The sequence below is a fragment of the Gossypium raimondii genome, chromosome 11 (assembly GCF_025698545.1).
Source record: "Gossypium raimondii isolate GPD5lz chromosome 11, ASM2569854v1, whole genome shotgun sequence".
Classification (NCBI taxonomy): Eukaryota; Viridiplantae; Streptophyta; class Magnoliopsida; order Malvales; family Malvaceae; genus Gossypium; species Gossypium raimondii.
Window position 1 is genome coordinate 4,920,311 of NC_068575.1, and position 16,275 is coordinate 4,936,585.

Below are 16,275 nucleotides of genomic sequence, written 5' to 3' on the forward strand. Positions count from 1 at the left end.
TTAAATTACATCCATGGCTATAATTAAAAGCTGTATACAATTAGAACTCTAAGATTATATAATAAAGCTGTATACAATTAGAACTCTACATAATCTTAACTTCCATATTTATCGGGCTCTGGATATGGGCTTTTAATCTCTCCACATAACGGGCCAGTTTGATTAGGCCAAATGACCTCCCTCAAATACGATGGATCGCAAAAGTTTGTCATGGTTGCGTGCTCCCATGCGCAACCCATGACATTGCGCTATGTTGACGTGGACACAAATAGTGCTGACGTGGACGCAAATAGTGCTGACGTGGACGTAATTTACTGACACGTACCCTGACATCGCACTGACGTGGACACGATTTAGGGGAAAAGGGCCCATTCTGGTAAATAATAAAATATCGAGCCCATTTCGATAAATTTAAAAAAAATTAAGCTTTTAATGGTAAATTACCCTTATGTGTAATCCTCACTTTAAAAAAGCATTCTAAATATGCTTACTCACCTTATCATTTTTGCTGTTTTTCAAGTGCCCTTATAATTTTTGTTAATCTTTCTTTTCCCTTAATTAAAGCTTGATGACTTATATTATATATATCCATTTTAAAGAAAATGTCACTAAACTATTGCTTTAGTTCGCTTTTAGTCATTAAATTATTAATTTTTTGATTTAGTTACTAAATTTTTGAAATTAATTATTTTGATCACTTTCTCATTAATTATTATTAGATAAGTGAGAAAAAGTGACACAAGTTTATTTTATTGTTCAAATTAATCCCTATATATTAAATAGTAATTCAATTTAATTCTTGAATTAATCTAAAATTCAAATAAACTCGAATATCACAACTTTTTATTATATATATATTTTCCAAATAATAAATTTAAATTTATTATGATTATCACAACTTTTGTTTCAATATAACTATTATAGTATATTTTCACTTTTTAAATTGATTATAATTATTTTTAAATGTTAATTTTATAATATGATAAAAATAAATAATATTTTATCGGTTTAATTTTTTTAAACTTATGCTTTTATAGATATTATAGATAGATTATAGATTATAAGAGTAGGACCTAATGGCCAAAAAGAAAATTTATGTACTGTCTATGTGAAGGCATTATACAATGGATCATCAAAGTATAAAGATTAGTATTAGATAAAGTGAAACTGAGTGTCCTCCACTCATTTTACTTTTAAATAAAAAATTTTAAACAGAAAAAACTTTACTTTTGTTCTACCTACGATTCTGTTTGTAAGATTTCTGCACTCACATCTTGAAATCCAAATTCAAGATTTTAAAGAAATTTTTGAGCTCACTCACTATTATGGCTTGGTCTGCTGTGACATCTGCAGTGACAACAATTGGCAACCTGCTAACTGAGGAAGCCATATACCAGTGGGGTGTGGAGGAGCAAGTTGATCGTCTGCAAACAGAGCTTAAATGGATGCAAAGCTCCTTAATGGAGGCAGAGACAAAACAATCAAAGGATGAGAGGATTCGTCTTTGGGTTGCTGAAATCAGAGAGCTTGCTTATGATGCTGAGGATATTGTTGAGGAATTTGCTCTCAAGATTGGATCCAAAAACAAAGGTGGCCTTCCGAGTTGTATTAAAAGATCAGCCTGCTGTTTGAAAGAGGGATGGGTGCTCCATGAAACCAGGTCAAAGATCGAGAAAATCATAGAAAAAATCAACGACTTGGTCCGACGACTACAGGCCTACGGAGTAAAGGAATTAAAGGACAGAGGAGAAGAATCAAGTTCTTCAACTGAAAGACGAGAATCAAGGCGGCCTTATCCACATATTATGGATGATAATATTGTTGGACTAGTTGATGATACCGAGGGATTGGTCAAAGTTCTTAGGAACGAAAGTGGATGCAAGGTTGTTACAATATGGGGCATGGGTGGTCTGGGAAAGACCACTCTCGCCAAGAAAATATATCACCATCGTCAGGTTATTGATTATTTCGATCACTTGGCTTTTGTATATGTTTCTCAACCATGCCAGAAAAGAAATGTTTGGGAAGACATTCTATCTGGTTTCAACACTTTAGATAAAGTGGACAGGAAGATAAGAGATGAAGCATTAGCAGAGAAGTTGTATAACATTTTGAAGGTTAAAAAGTGTCTGGTGATACTTGATGATATTTGGACCAGTGAAGCTTGGGATAGTTAAAACCTGCCTTTCCAGTTGCAACGGGCTGTCATAGCAATAGCAAGATATTGCTCACCTCTAGAAACAAGGGGATAGTTTCAGAAGCTGAGATAAGAGGTAAAATTTTCTTAATTAGGTAAAATTGAATACTCTTATTCCTTTTATGGAAAATAACTATGTATTTTATTTCAGAGTTGAAGTGCCTAGACGAAGAAGAAAGCTGGGAATTGTTTCAAAAGATTGTATTTCCTCAAACAGGTAAATATAGATATAGCAAAATTCTTGTTATATGCTAAATTTATTTTCATTTTAAATATTTTGACAATAATTAAAATTAAAATATATAAAATCTATTTTATTTAAAAATTTCAAAACCTTAATATGAAATAAATAAAAGAAATCAAGGCTTTAGAGTTTATCAATTAATGGTAGACGCACGTAAATTCATTATCTTTTATATTATAATTTTTAATAATTTCGCTATTACTTACGGAATAAATTATATTAAGATTATCTTAAAAATATAGTTTTAGGCACTAATAAAATAGTGTCACATCGTTAAATTTTAAGACAACAAAGAATTATTATACACTTATTTATATTTAATATTTTCTCCAATTTAATTTAACTTTAATTAAATTATTTAAAATAATTAATTTTTAAATTACAAACAAACATATTTTCTTCTTTTACAATTTTAATAATTTTCTTTTTTCATAAGTTAATTTATTATTATTATTGTGCAACTAATTTTAAAAAAATAGTAATTTTTGTGCAATATTTTTTATGTCATTCACACATAATTTTGATAATTATTTTATCCTGAACCCAAAACTCCGAACCTTGAACTCGAACCCTGAACCTAAACCTTGAACCCCGAATCTCGCAGTTCAAGGTTTGGTTTCGAGATTTAAAGTTTAAATTCGAGGTTCAAGTTTAAAGTTCAAGGGTTTAGGGTTACAAGTTTAGGATTCATGGTTTAAGGGTTTGGGATTGCGAGTTTGGGGTTTTATGTTTTGGATTCAGGGTTTAAGATTCTGGATTCAGGGTAAAAAAATTACCAAAATTATGAGTCAATGACATGAAAAAAATTGTTGAAATGTTATTAAATAATTGGAAAGGGACCATGAATAATGTGGCCAGAAGGGTCCATAAAATAATTTATCTATAGATGAGTATATAATAATAATTTATGTCTTTAAATTTGATGATGTGACAAAAAATTTTAATTTTTAAGATCTAAGTTATTACCTTACCTTAATTATTGGACTATATGTTTGTTTAGTTTCTTAAGCACTTTCATGCTATTCTTTTATATGTTTTTTTTTTCTTAAGAAATACAAATTGATTTTATAATTTAAATTCAGTACTCAAACATCAGTTAATTAAAATAATAATTAATCAATTCTCGTTTTTTTTTTTGGCCACAAAAACATTCATTCCAGAAAGAATAACCATACATAGGAAGTCTAAAACACTAAACCAGATAAACTAACATGAAAAAAGCACAGTATTCTCTAAGCTTATCCTGGATCCTTGCATCAGAAAGATGGAGGCGCAGGTAAACCATTCTTATCAAGAGTAAAGCCAAGAAATATGGTAGTTGATTCGAACAACCAACACATCTCTTTACGACCCTATTTAGCAAACCAATCCGCTAACCTATTGGCTTCTTGTCTAATAACATTGACTTTCAAAGAAGAAAGTTGCATGACCAGCTTATAAAAACCTGAAGGACTAGATTTACCATTAATAAGCAAAGTGTAAGAAACACTCCTCAAACACTCCATTCTCCAATCAATCCATGTTAAAGCAAATCTCATTTTTCTTAAAATAGTTTCCAGAAATCTTCACTCTACTCTGTCATATACTTTATTCATGTCGAGCTTCCAAGCAACTTCATATTTCTTACCCCTCTTCTTCAATTTCAAATGATGAAAACCTCTTGAGCAATTAAGATGTTATCATGTATTTGTCTACCTACCACAAAAGCACTTTGATTATTCATAATCACTACCCCTAGAACTCCTTTCAATATATTCACCATGATCTTCGATATGATTTTATAGGCAAAATTATAAAGATTAATTAGTCTAAATTATGTAATTAATTCAAAACATTTAGTCTTCGAATTAAAATTATCTCAATCTCATTTAAACCCATCAAAATTTCCTTCCTAAAACCTCTTAATAACTTCCAAAACATCCTTTTAATAATTTCCCAATAATTATGATAGAAAATTCTGCTAAAATCATTCGCAAAAAAAAGATTAATTTAATTGTTTTGTAGGCTTAACTTGTACAATATAAGTAAAATCTTATAATTTTATCCCCAAATTCTCTCAACACAATTTTCTAACCCTTATTTATAATCTCATTTGTATCTAACAGGATATCCAATTTAAAATTAAATAGTCTTTTTATATAATGAATTATATTTTATTTGAATCTCCTTTTAAATTAATTAGTGTGAAGTTTCTTATTTAGTATTGACTGTTCCATAAAGTATTCACAGTTTTCAAATAGATTTATTTTTGAAGTGTAGTTAATAACCGCAACAAAAATTAAATTTTATAAGTGATAAATTTATATTAAAAATAGTTTGATAAATTCATAAAATATAAGTTTGGGTTCATCTACTTTTACATTTCTTTTACCTATTTAAATTATTTCTTAATTTTCCTTATTTTTAAAAAAATTATTCTTCATTTTTTATACAGGAAATATAATCGACGTGGAAATGAAAAAGTTAGGAGAGAACATGGTTAAACATTGTGCAGGGCTTCCATTAGCCATTGTTGTATTGGGAGGAATTTTGGCTACAATGAATAATTCATTAAACGAATGGCAAAAGATATCTGACAATATAAAATCATACTTGAAGAGAGGCAAAAATCAAGGACCAGAGGATGTATTAGCATTAAGTTATGATGATTTGCCTCCCTATCTAAGACTATGTTTCCTCTATCTAAGCCATTTTCCGGAGGATTATGAGATACATGTGGATAGATTGATTCAATTATGGGTTGCTGAAGGTATTGTGTCATCAAAGCAAGAAGGAAGGGACGGTGGGGAAATTGCGGAAGATGTGGCGGAATCTTATTTAATGGAGCTTGTGGAAAGGTGCATGATTCAAGTACGAGAAATAGATGTGGCAACCTTAAAGGTCAAAAAGATTCAGATGCGTGATCTGATGAGAGATCTTTGCTTATCAAAGGCAAAACAAGAAAATTTTGTCTTCATTGTTGATCGATCGAATGCATCTTCATTATCTATGATTCGGAAGGTTCGTAGGGTTTCTGGGCATGGTTTTTTTTCATACAATGCATTAAAAGTCCAAATATTCAGTCACTTTTGTTCTTCAATCAGTTCTTTCCGGAGGGGGCATTAGAAAAATCTTTGCCCTTGGAAGTGTTGAATTACGTTAAAAAACATTATGACGATTGTTGTAATCCACTATTTTGGAATCGTCTGATTTCCGCACGTTCTACAAGACATCTTAAAATTCGGGGAATTTGGAGATACTTGTTCAACAACTTCAAATTGCTAAGAGTCCTAAACTATGAGATAAGAAGAACATGTGATCTTTTTGGAGAGTGGATGTTACCCAGTGCTATAGGTAATCTCGTCCATTTAAGATTCTTGAGTCTAAGGAATCTTAAGTTCCAATGGTCAAAGTTGCCATCATCTCTAGGCAACTTAAGGTGCTTGCAAACCTTGGATTTAAGAGTTGATAATGACAGAATTCATGTACCTAATGTGATATGGAGGATGGAGGAACTAAGACATATATATCTCCCTTTCAGTTGTAAAAGCAGAACTAAGTTGAAGTTGGGTACTTTGAGAAAACTCCTAACACTTGTGAACTTCAACACCAAGAATTGTTATCTGAAGGATCTTATCAACTTGACAAATCTTAAGACAGTTGGAGATAAATTTGCCCGTCAATATTGAAAATTTCAATGAAAAGGAGTTGGGCGAGAATCCACCCATAATCGGAAGTAAATATCTTCATTCCTTTTATATTGATGGTTCTTAGAAATCCAGCCCACAAATAGATCCAAGGCATTTGGCCCACCTCCTTTCAAATTGTACAAGTATTTGCAACTTGAGTATAGCAGCAGAGATAAGTGAGTTACCAGAGTATCACTACTTCTCTTCACATCTCGCTTACATACGGTTGCTAGGGTGCGAGTTTAAGGAAGATCCAATGCCAACACTAGAGAAGCTGCCTAACTTAAGGATTCTTGAATTCGAAGAATCTTTCAAAGGAAAGGAAATGTTTTGCTCTGCTCTGGGTTTTCCTAAACTTTGAGTCTCTAATCCTTGGGGAGCTCTATAATTTGGAGGAGTGGAAGGTGGATGAAGGAGCCATGCCTTCTCTTCAGCGATTGAAGATCACGCATTGCCCAAGATTGAAGATGCTTCCAGAGGGATTGAGGTTCATTACAACCCTCAAAGAACTGAAGATTGAATTAATGCCAAAGGCATTCAAAGATAGATTGGAAGGAGGAGAAGATTTCTACGAAGTCAAACATGTTCCTTCTATCATATTCCAAAAATGAGGCTAATAGATTGAATGATAATTGAGAGGTAATTTCATAACCTCTAGTTTAGGAAATGATTCCTACTTCTTTGCTTCTTATATATCTTTCGTTTTTGACAATGTCTCACATTCTCACTCCATTTGTTAACACACCAATGAATAATTACATTTATTAAAAGTTAAAGGAAGTCAGACATTGATATTTTTAGTTTTGCTTTTCAGGTAAAGACGCCATTTTTTCACCAGCTACTGCTATTCACGGGATCAAATCTAGATTTAAAACTCCTATTATAAGTGGCGTGTGAAAGTGTGTTATATGGTGAGATTTGGAATTATCTTCTCTCTTGTATATATCTATGGTTGTTGACTGTTTGTTGTTTTCTTCAAATTACAATAAAACGGTTGCAAGATAAGGTATTGGAAGAATGGGAGGTGTCTGGATTAGCAAGGTACCAAACCCCTCCTCAATTTCTATTTCCTTCAATCTAATTTAATTACACATTAATTTTTGTCTTTTAAAACATAAAATTGCAGATAAGGAGACGTCACTGACCTTTGTTCCCACATACCTTTGGTTTTCGGTGACCATTCCTATATTTATTTGTTAGCTTTGCTTTCTCTTTCTTTTTTTTTCCCTACTTAAGTCTGCTTGAGTCTTTTTCTTTTTTTTATATGTAGTTAATGTAATATTAGAAGCCAAGGCAGGACCATATGCTTTTCTATTGTAAAATTCATCACTTCGTTGTCTATGTTCATTTCTACTCTTCAGTTTACTTAAATATAATTGTTTGATATATACTTCAATATGGAGAATATAATCTTTTTAATATATACATATTTTAGGAAAAATTGAATAATAATAAACAAACATAATATCCTGGAAGTCTAAAACACTAATCCTGGATCCTTGCATCAGAAAAATGGAGGCGCAGGTAAGCCATTCTTATCAAGAGTAAAGCCCAAGAAAGATGGTAGTTGATTCGAACAACCAGCACATCTCTTTACGACCCTATTTAGCAAACCAATCCGCTAACCTATTGGCTTCTTGTCTAATAACATTGACTTTCAAAGAAGAAAGTTGCATGACCAGCTTATCAAAAACCTGAAGGACTAGCCTTAATCTCCATCTTCGATCATGACTCTTCTTCTTAATATCCGAAGCAATAGTCTGGGAGTCAGTCTTGATTGTCACATTCGTCCATTTGTTCTTCATAGCTAATTCAATCCATCCAACCATAGCTTTGGCCTCGACAACCTCACATGAATCCACTTAATCCTTTTACCAATCCCATCCAGCATCTTCCCACTTAAATTTCTGCCTATTACTCTAATACCAGCACAAGCTATTAAGGTGTCAAATGCCCCATCACAATTAACTTTAACCCAACCTTATGGTAGTTTCTCCCAAACATCAGCACAAGTTTTTGACTTGCTAGTTCGATCAGAGTTATTGTTTAAACAGAGGATCCACTGAGCATATAAGAATTCATTCATGGAGCAATTAGTTCTTCGAATAATTCTCTCCAAACCAAGTTTCACATCTCCAATTGTAACCTCACACCTATAGCTTTCCAGATGTGGCAGCAAGTGAAAACAATTCCAACTTTGAAATCCTCCCTCATACAAGGCATTTGTAACAACTTTGAGAACCATCTGTCAAATGATTGAATTTGATCATTTAGCCCTTGAAGACCAAAACAAGCCTCATACTATATTCCCCTCACCAATTACAACTAAGAATAATATGTCCAAAGTCTCATCTTCAATACCACATAAACAACAAATTGGGTTCGAAACACACTTTCTTCTCCACGGATTAAAACGAGATGGAATAGCATTATGACACAATTTCCATAAGAAAATTTTAACTTTGTTCGGTACCTGTAAGCTCCAAATAGCTTTCCAAGTGCTCCTATCAATTAAGTGAGAGCTGGAAGGTTGTAAAGAAGACTCATTTCCATAGTGCTTTCTCAACTCCTTGTACCCTGACTTCATCGGATATTGACCAACAGCTGTAAATTAACGACCACAGCAATTTATCTTGTTCATCTGTTTCATGAAGGGGAACCTTTAATTTCGCAATTTCAATATCTTCTAACCACATTGAGATACTGGGTAAGTCCCAATTTATTTCTTCTAAACAAATGATCTCAGCAACTCTTGTTGGTGAGGATCCGTCGATATTTCCAGGATGCTTTAATTTCCTATCTTTAACTCCCAGCAATCATCTATCTTCCCAAATGCGGATGCTTTCGCCATTTAGCAGTTGCCAAATCAAAGTCTCCTTTCAAAAACTCTTTCCCTTCAAGAATGCTACTCCACACACCATGATGACCTAGCTCCCTTTTTAGCTTCAAGGAAATTAGAATTCGGGAAATAAAGTCCTTTTAAAATCCTAGCCCAAAGAGCATCAGGATCCTGGACTAACTGTCAAGATCGTTTTGCAAGTAGAGCAAGTCCTCCAAGCTTTTCAATGAATACGTCTCTCATTTTCCTTCTGCTGAATTCATTTCCACGCATAAGTTTTTAGGAAATTCGAAAAGATATCGTATACATTGAAGCGCATGCTACTACTTTAATAAGAACCTCCCTTCCCCTTCAAGATAACGTTTACTGCTTCCAGCCCTTAAGTTTGGTAAGGACCTATCTTTTTTTTTTTTTTGGGTGAAAGGAAGGACCTTATCTTTGATATGCCTCAAAGTTAATGTTTTCGAAAGCCCCCAGAAAGAAGGGACACCCAAGTAGACGTCCGAATTATTTGCCACCTCTATGTTAGTCTCTTCTTGAATCAACCTTTCGTTGTCCCTTCAGGAGTATTCACACTAAAAACGTTGCTTGATTTATGATAGTTGACCTTTCGTCCAAAAGCTGCACAATATTCTTGAATCAAGTTAATCATTCTCCTACAATTTAATGAACTAGCTTCCAAAAAGAATAGAAATCGTTCGTGAATAACAAATGTGACACTACTGGATAATGACTACTAAGGCTAATCCCAGAAATAAAACTAGACTCGACTCTATTAATAATCATTACCCTAGAACTCCTTTCAATATATTCACCATGATCTTCTATATGATGTAATACTTAAAATTACAAGGACTAATTGACCTAATTAAATTATGTCATTAATTCAAGACATCTAGTTTTTAAAATTAAAATTATCTCAATCTCGCTTCGAAAATTTCCTTCCTTAAAAAAAAAAACTCTTAATAGCTTCCAAAACATCCTTTTAATAATTTCCCAATAATTATGATAGAAAATCCTGTTAAAATCATCCACGAAAAAGAGATTAATTTAATTATTTTGTATGCTTAACGTGTACAATATAAGTAAAATCTTATAATTTTATCTCCAAATTCTCTCAACAAATCTTTCGACCCTTATTTATAATCTCATTTGTATCTAACAGATATCCAATTTAAAATCAAATAATCTTTTTATATAATTCTTTAAATATTAAAAGTATTTTCCTCTATTATTTTTTGTTGTTGGAGTATTAAATATTAGCCTTAAAACCATAAGGCATGAACTATTCCAAACAACCCTTAAAAAGATATGTAAATTTTGTTTTGAATATCATTTTACTTTTTAGATTTCAAATTGGATAGTGAATTATATATTTATTTATTCAAACTCCTCTTAAATTAATGAGAGTGAAGTTTCTTATTTAGTATTGATTGTTCCATAAAGTATTCAAAGTTTTCAAATAGATTTATTTTTCAAGCGTAGTTAATAACGCAATAAAATTAGACTTTATAAGTGATGAATTTATATTAAAATTATTTGATAAATTTATAAAATATAAGTTTGGGTTCATCTATTTTTACAATTTTTTTATCTATTTAAATTATTTCTTAATTTTTCTTATTTTTAAAAATTTATTCTTAATTTTTATACAGGAAATATAATCGACGTGGAAATGAAAAATTTAGGAGAGAACATGGTTCAACATTGTGCAGGGCTTCCATTAGCCATTGTTGTATTGGGAGGAATTTTGGCTACAAAGAATAATTCATTAAACGAATGGCGAAAGATATCTGACAATGTAAAATCATATTTGAAGAAAAGCAAAAATCAAAGACCAGACGATGTGTTAGCATCAAGTTATGATGATTTGCCTCCCTATCTAAGACCATGTTTCCTCTATCTAAGCCATTTTGATAGATGTGAATAGATTGATTCAATTATGGGTTGCTAAAGGTATTGCGTCATCAAAGCAAAAAGAAAGAGATGGTGGGGAAATTGCGGAAGATGTGGCGGAATCTTATTTAATGGAGCTTGTGGAAAGGTGCATGATTCAAGTACGAGAAAGAGATGTGGCAACCTTAAAGGTCAAAACAATTCAGATGCATGATCTGATGAGAGATCTTTGCTTATCAAAGGCAAAATAAGAAAATTTTGTCTTCATTGTCGATCAATCAAATGCATCTTCATTATCTATGATTCGGAAGGTTCGTAGGGTTTCTGTGCATGAGTTTTTTTTCATACAATGCATTAAAAGTTCAAATATTCGGTCACTTTTGTTCTTCAATGAGTTCTTTCCGGAGGAGGCATTAGAAAAATCTTTGCCCTTGGAAGTGTTGAATTACGTTAAAGAACATGAAGATGAAGTTTGTAATCCACTTGTTTGTATTTTTATGATTTCGCGAGCTGGTACGAGCTGTCTTAAAGCTCGGGGAATTTGGAGATACATGTTCAACAACTTCAAATTGCTAAGAGCCCTAAACTATGAGATAACAAGAGGTGATCATTCTGTAGGGTTTAAGTTACCCAGCGATATAGGTAATCTCATCCATTTAAGATTCTTGAGTTTAAAGGATCTTAAGTTCTCATGGATAAAGTTGCCATCATCTCTAGGCAACTTAAGATGCTTGCAAACCTTGGATTTAAGAGTTGGGAATTACGAAATTCATGTACTTAATGTGATATGGAGGATGGAGCAACTAAGACATTTATATCTCCCTTTCATGTGTAAAAGCAGAACTAAGTTGATGTTGGGTACTTTGAGAAAACTCCTAACACTTGTGAACTTCAACACCAAGAATTATTATCTGAAGGATCTTATCAACATGACAAATCTTAGAGAGTTGGGGATAAATTTCCCCTTCAATTTTGAAAATTTCAATGAGAAGGAGCTGGGCGAGAATCCATTCATAATCCGAAGCAAATATCTTCATTCCTTGTCTATTATTACCCAGTGGCTAATCTTATCAATAGATCCAAGACATTTGGCCCACCTCCTTTCAAGTTGTACAAGTATTTGCAAGTTGAGTATAAATTATGCAAGGATAAGTAAGTTACCGGAGTATCACTACTTCTCTTCACATCTCGCTTACATACGGTTGCTAGGGTGCGAGTTTAAGGAAGATCCAATACGAACACTAGAGAAGCTGCCTAACTTAAGGATTCTTGAATTCGAAAGTTCTTTCGAAGGAAAGGAAATGTTTTGCTCTGCTCAGGGTTTTCCTAAACTTGAGTCTCTAATCCTTGGGGCGTACTACAATTTGGAGGAGTGGAAGATGGATGAAGGAGCCATGCCTTCTCTTTAGTGATTGGAGATCAGGCGTTGCCCAACATTGAAGATGCTTCCAGAGGGATTGAGGTTCATTACAACCCTCAAAGAACTGAAGATTGAATCAATGCCAAAGGCATTCAAAGATAGATTGGAGGAAGGAGGAGAAGATTTCTACAAAGTCAAACATGTTCCCTCTATCATATTCCAAAACTGTGGCTAATAGATTGAATGATAATTGAGAGGTTATTTCATAACCTCTAGTTTAGGAAAAGATTCATACTTTCTTTGCTTCTTATATATCTTTCGTTATTGACAATGTCTCGCATTCTCACTCCATTTGTCAACACACCAATGAATAATTACATTTATTAAAAGTCAAAGGAAGTCAGACATTGATCTTTTTAGTTTTGCTTTTCAGGTAAAGACGCCATTTTTTTCACCTGCTACTGCTATTCACGGGATCAAATCTAGATTTAAAACTCCTATTATAGGTGGCGTGTGAAAGTGTGTTATATGGTGAGATTTGGAATTATCTTCTCTCTTGTATATATCTATGGTTGTTGCCATCAAGACTGGTTGACTGCTTGTTGTTTTCTTCAAATTACAATAAAACGGTTGCAAGATAAGGTATTGGAAGAATGGGAGGTGTCTGGATTAGCAAGGTACCAAACCCCTCCTCCATTTCTACTTCCTTCAATCTATGTTAATTACACATTCATTTTTTTCTTTTAAAACATAAAATTGCAGATAAGGAGACGCCACTGACCTTTGTTCCCACATAGCTTTGGTTTGCGGTCATCATTCCTATATTTATTTGTTAGCTTTGCTTTCTCTTTCTTTTTCTTTTTTTTTCCCTACTTAAGTCTGCTTGAGTCTTTTTCTTTTTTCATATGTACTTAATGTAATATTAGAAGCCAAGGCAGGACCATCTTTTCTGTTGTAAAATTTATCACTTCGTTGTCTATGTTCATTTCTACTCTTCTGTTTACTTAAATATAATTGTTTGATATATATTTGAATATGCAGAATATAATCTTTTAATATATACATATTTTTGAAAAATTGAATATATGTATGTTGGATACATTTTCCGTTTCAACATATTTCCTTTTTTTATGCAAGTCGATTGGTATTTAACTAAATAAATTTAATTGCTACAATTTAGGTTAAAACTAAAATTTCAAAATTAAAAAAATACAAAATTGAAGTTGACAAATTCAAAAATATACATATTAAAATTGATCAAATTAAAAGTGCACTGACTAACCTTAATTTTTTGTTAATCTTTCTTTTCCCTTAATTAAATGTCCATGTCGTATATTATATATTCTAATATATAAATAGTTTTAAAAAAATAAATATATATATGTTGGGCACGTATTCAAGTTTGATATTTGTCTTAAATTCGTGCAATACGATTAAAGATTGGTGAACTAGTAGTTGATGAAGTATTATATACATTCTTGGAATGCTCCGTTCAACGAATTTATTTCAGCTCCATATGCTTAAACCACCTCCCATTTCTAACGTATTTCCTCATTTTGGTAACCCGATTGGTATACAACGTAATCTTTTTCATTCTTTAGTATCCTAATCCTTAACTCAATAATCTTTTTCATTTCTAATGATTGCAATTCATCTCGACACTTCCGAAGCAGAAAAAAAAAATCAAATTTCATCGATTAATTACATGTCAACACATATAATCCACGATATGTTTATCTCAAGATTAAATAAGATAAACTAAATCACAAAGAAAATAAACAAGTAAACATAATGTAGAAATTCCAAATTACATTATCTAACAAAAATTCAATAAGAAATAAATGGTTGCATTTCATTCTTTAGGGATTTGCTTTTATATCTACCAACAATAGCTTGATGATAATAGGCTGAAAAAGAAAAGGAGTCCAAGGAATTGAAGATTCTAAATTCAGCTAGCTTAATTGATTCAATATTTCAAATACACTTAATTAATACAAATGATATTTATCAATAAATCTAAAATTTGAATCCTCATTTCAATTCTCTTCAAATTTTAGTTTACAACTTCTATTTTTGGGTTTCCATTTGTTTCTACTTTTAAAGCAAACATTGATTCAAGAAATATTTATTTCATTTGACTTTTTTTTTTCTAATTTTATGTTATTCTGATTTGATGAAAATATTGAACATAATATGTGTGCAAGTCAAGATGTCCGAGTCTTGAAATGTAAGGTCGAAACGGGAGAAATATCCTAAAACCCGATGCTAAAAGATTTATAAAATTTAGTATAATCATGTTGTTTTCATTATAAAACTCAATATTAAAATGTCTATGAGTCGAGATTATGATACAAGAGAAAAATAGCTGACTATTTTAAGTTCAAGGTGTGAGAAAATCTCAATAGCTAAGATATGAATGTTGTAAAATACCACTCAATCACAGCCACATTTGTTAGTATGACTACTTTGGATGAAAAGTTCTATTCCAAGTTATATATACACACAGAAATACACATGAAGTGGATTAATGGTGTATTATTTAAGTAAAGAAAAAGGGTTCTAACTAAAAGAAAGAGTTGAAATCTTGAAGTAACCGCTGGTGTTAAAAAGTGCATAAAGGTCCGCACTTATCTATAAGAAATTATGGAGGAATCACATATGCTGTTTATATTCACTTTTTTGCTCCACAAGCAATCCGAAACCATAAACAAAGGAATACTTTTTTCGCCTTTTTTTAAATGGTTTTCTTGTTTCTTTTCCGCTTTTTAAATTCTTCATTCAATTCAATTTCAAGAAACCATATTTAAATATATATATATGTTTATATTTACTTTTCTTACTACACAAGCAAGCCAAAACCATAAACAAAAGCATGTTTTTTTTCTTTTTTTAATGGTTTTCTTGATTCTTTATTGTTTTTAAAATTCTTCATTCAATTCAAGTTTAAGAAACCATATTATATATATATATATATTTATATTCGTTTTTTTTTGCTACACAAGCAAGCTGAAACCATAAATAAAGGCATACATTTTCTCCTTTTTTAAATGGCTTTCTTGTTTCTTTGTTGTTTTTTAAATTCTTCGTTCAATTCAAGTTCAAGAAACCATACTAAATATATGTGTTTATATTCACTTTTCTTGCTACATAAGCAAGCCGAAACCATAAACAAAGACTTACATTTTATTCCTTTTTTACCGTTGCTGCTTTTTAGATTCTTCATTCAATTTAAGTTCAAGAAACCATACTCTCTCTCTATATATATATATATATATGTTTATATACACTTTTCTTGCTACACAAGTCAACCGAAACCATAAACAAAGGCATAACTTTTTCGCTTTTTTTAAAATGATTTTTTCTTTGCTGCTTTTTTAAATTTTTATTCAATTTAAGTTAAAAAAAACCTACTAAATATATATATATATATATATATATATATATATTAAGAGAGAGAGACCTCATCATCCTCAAGGAGTAAGTGGTTAAGCATGTACTTGATGGGAAGGCCACAAGTCGGTGGTGGTCAAATCATGAGTAGACGTTAGTTAAAATTAGTTAGTTGACCGCTGCATTTTGAGGTTAAGAGTTTAATGAAACGATACGTGTTGATGTTTAATGAAAACGGAAGTGTTTTAATCCACATAGAAAAAAGTGATTATGTGACTTGTGAGTAGGGACCTAGGGGGCGTGGAAGAAGAAGATGAACATTGCATAATCAATTTTTAATTGCTTATTACATTCATAATTAAATAAATAAAATTTCTAACCTTATCTATTAAATCAAGTTAGAATGTTCAACTTGATTTTTGTTTGTTATAAGTATCATATATTTTAATAATTAATTATATTTTAATAATTATATAATATTGATTGAGTTATTATTTTAATTATATCATCTCGATACTAGATTGATGGCTAAATTTAGAATTAGAACTAAATTGATAAATTTCAGAAATTTTGAGATTAAATTTATTTTTAATTTTAAAATTTGAACTAAAATGAGAAATTTTGTAAATATATGAGGATTAAATTTGTTGAAAATTTTATATTTAGAATCAAATGGATAGA

General features: G+C 31.4%; 2 protein-coding genes and 1 pseudogene across 3 annotated transcripts in view; 2 read left to right on the forward strand and 1 right to left on the reverse strand.

The window, feature by feature from the left end:
- LOC105784769 (pentatricopeptide repeat-containing protein At3g14580, mitochondrial) overlaps positions 1 to 16,275 on the reverse strand; it is a 147,915-nt gene that overhangs the window by 12,392 nt on the left and 119,248 nt on the right. The window lies entirely within an intron of this gene.
- Positions 1,152 to 7,505, forward strand: LOC105784768 (probable disease resistance protein At1g58602; annotated as a pseudogene).
- LOC128034711 (probable disease resistance protein At1g58602) lies at positions 10,645 to 12,450 on the forward strand. Its single transcript, XM_052623529.1, has 3 exons — positions 10,645 to 10,807; positions 10,905 to 10,992; positions 11,206 to 12,450. Exons 1-3 carry the CDS (start codon positions 10,645 to 10,647, stop codon positions 12,251 to 12,253), a joined length of 1,299 nt encoding a protein of 432 aa, XP_052479489.1. The 3' UTR covers positions 12,254 to 12,450.

Excerpts from the sequence above, each read along its gene's own strand:
- LOC128034711 (XM_052623529.1), top strand. The coding sequence starts at position 10,645 with ATGGTTCAACATTGTGCAGGGCTTCCATTAGCCATTGTTGTATTGGGA. Across the intron at positions 10,808-10,904 it reads AGACGATGTGTTAGCATCAA|GTATTGCGTCATCAAAGCAA; the intron begins GTTATGATGATT and ends GGGTTGCTAAAG. Across the intron at positions 10,993-11,205 it reads TTAATGGAGCTTGTGGAAAG|TTCAAATATTCGGTCACTTT; the intron begins GTGCATGATTCA and ends ATGCATTAAAAG.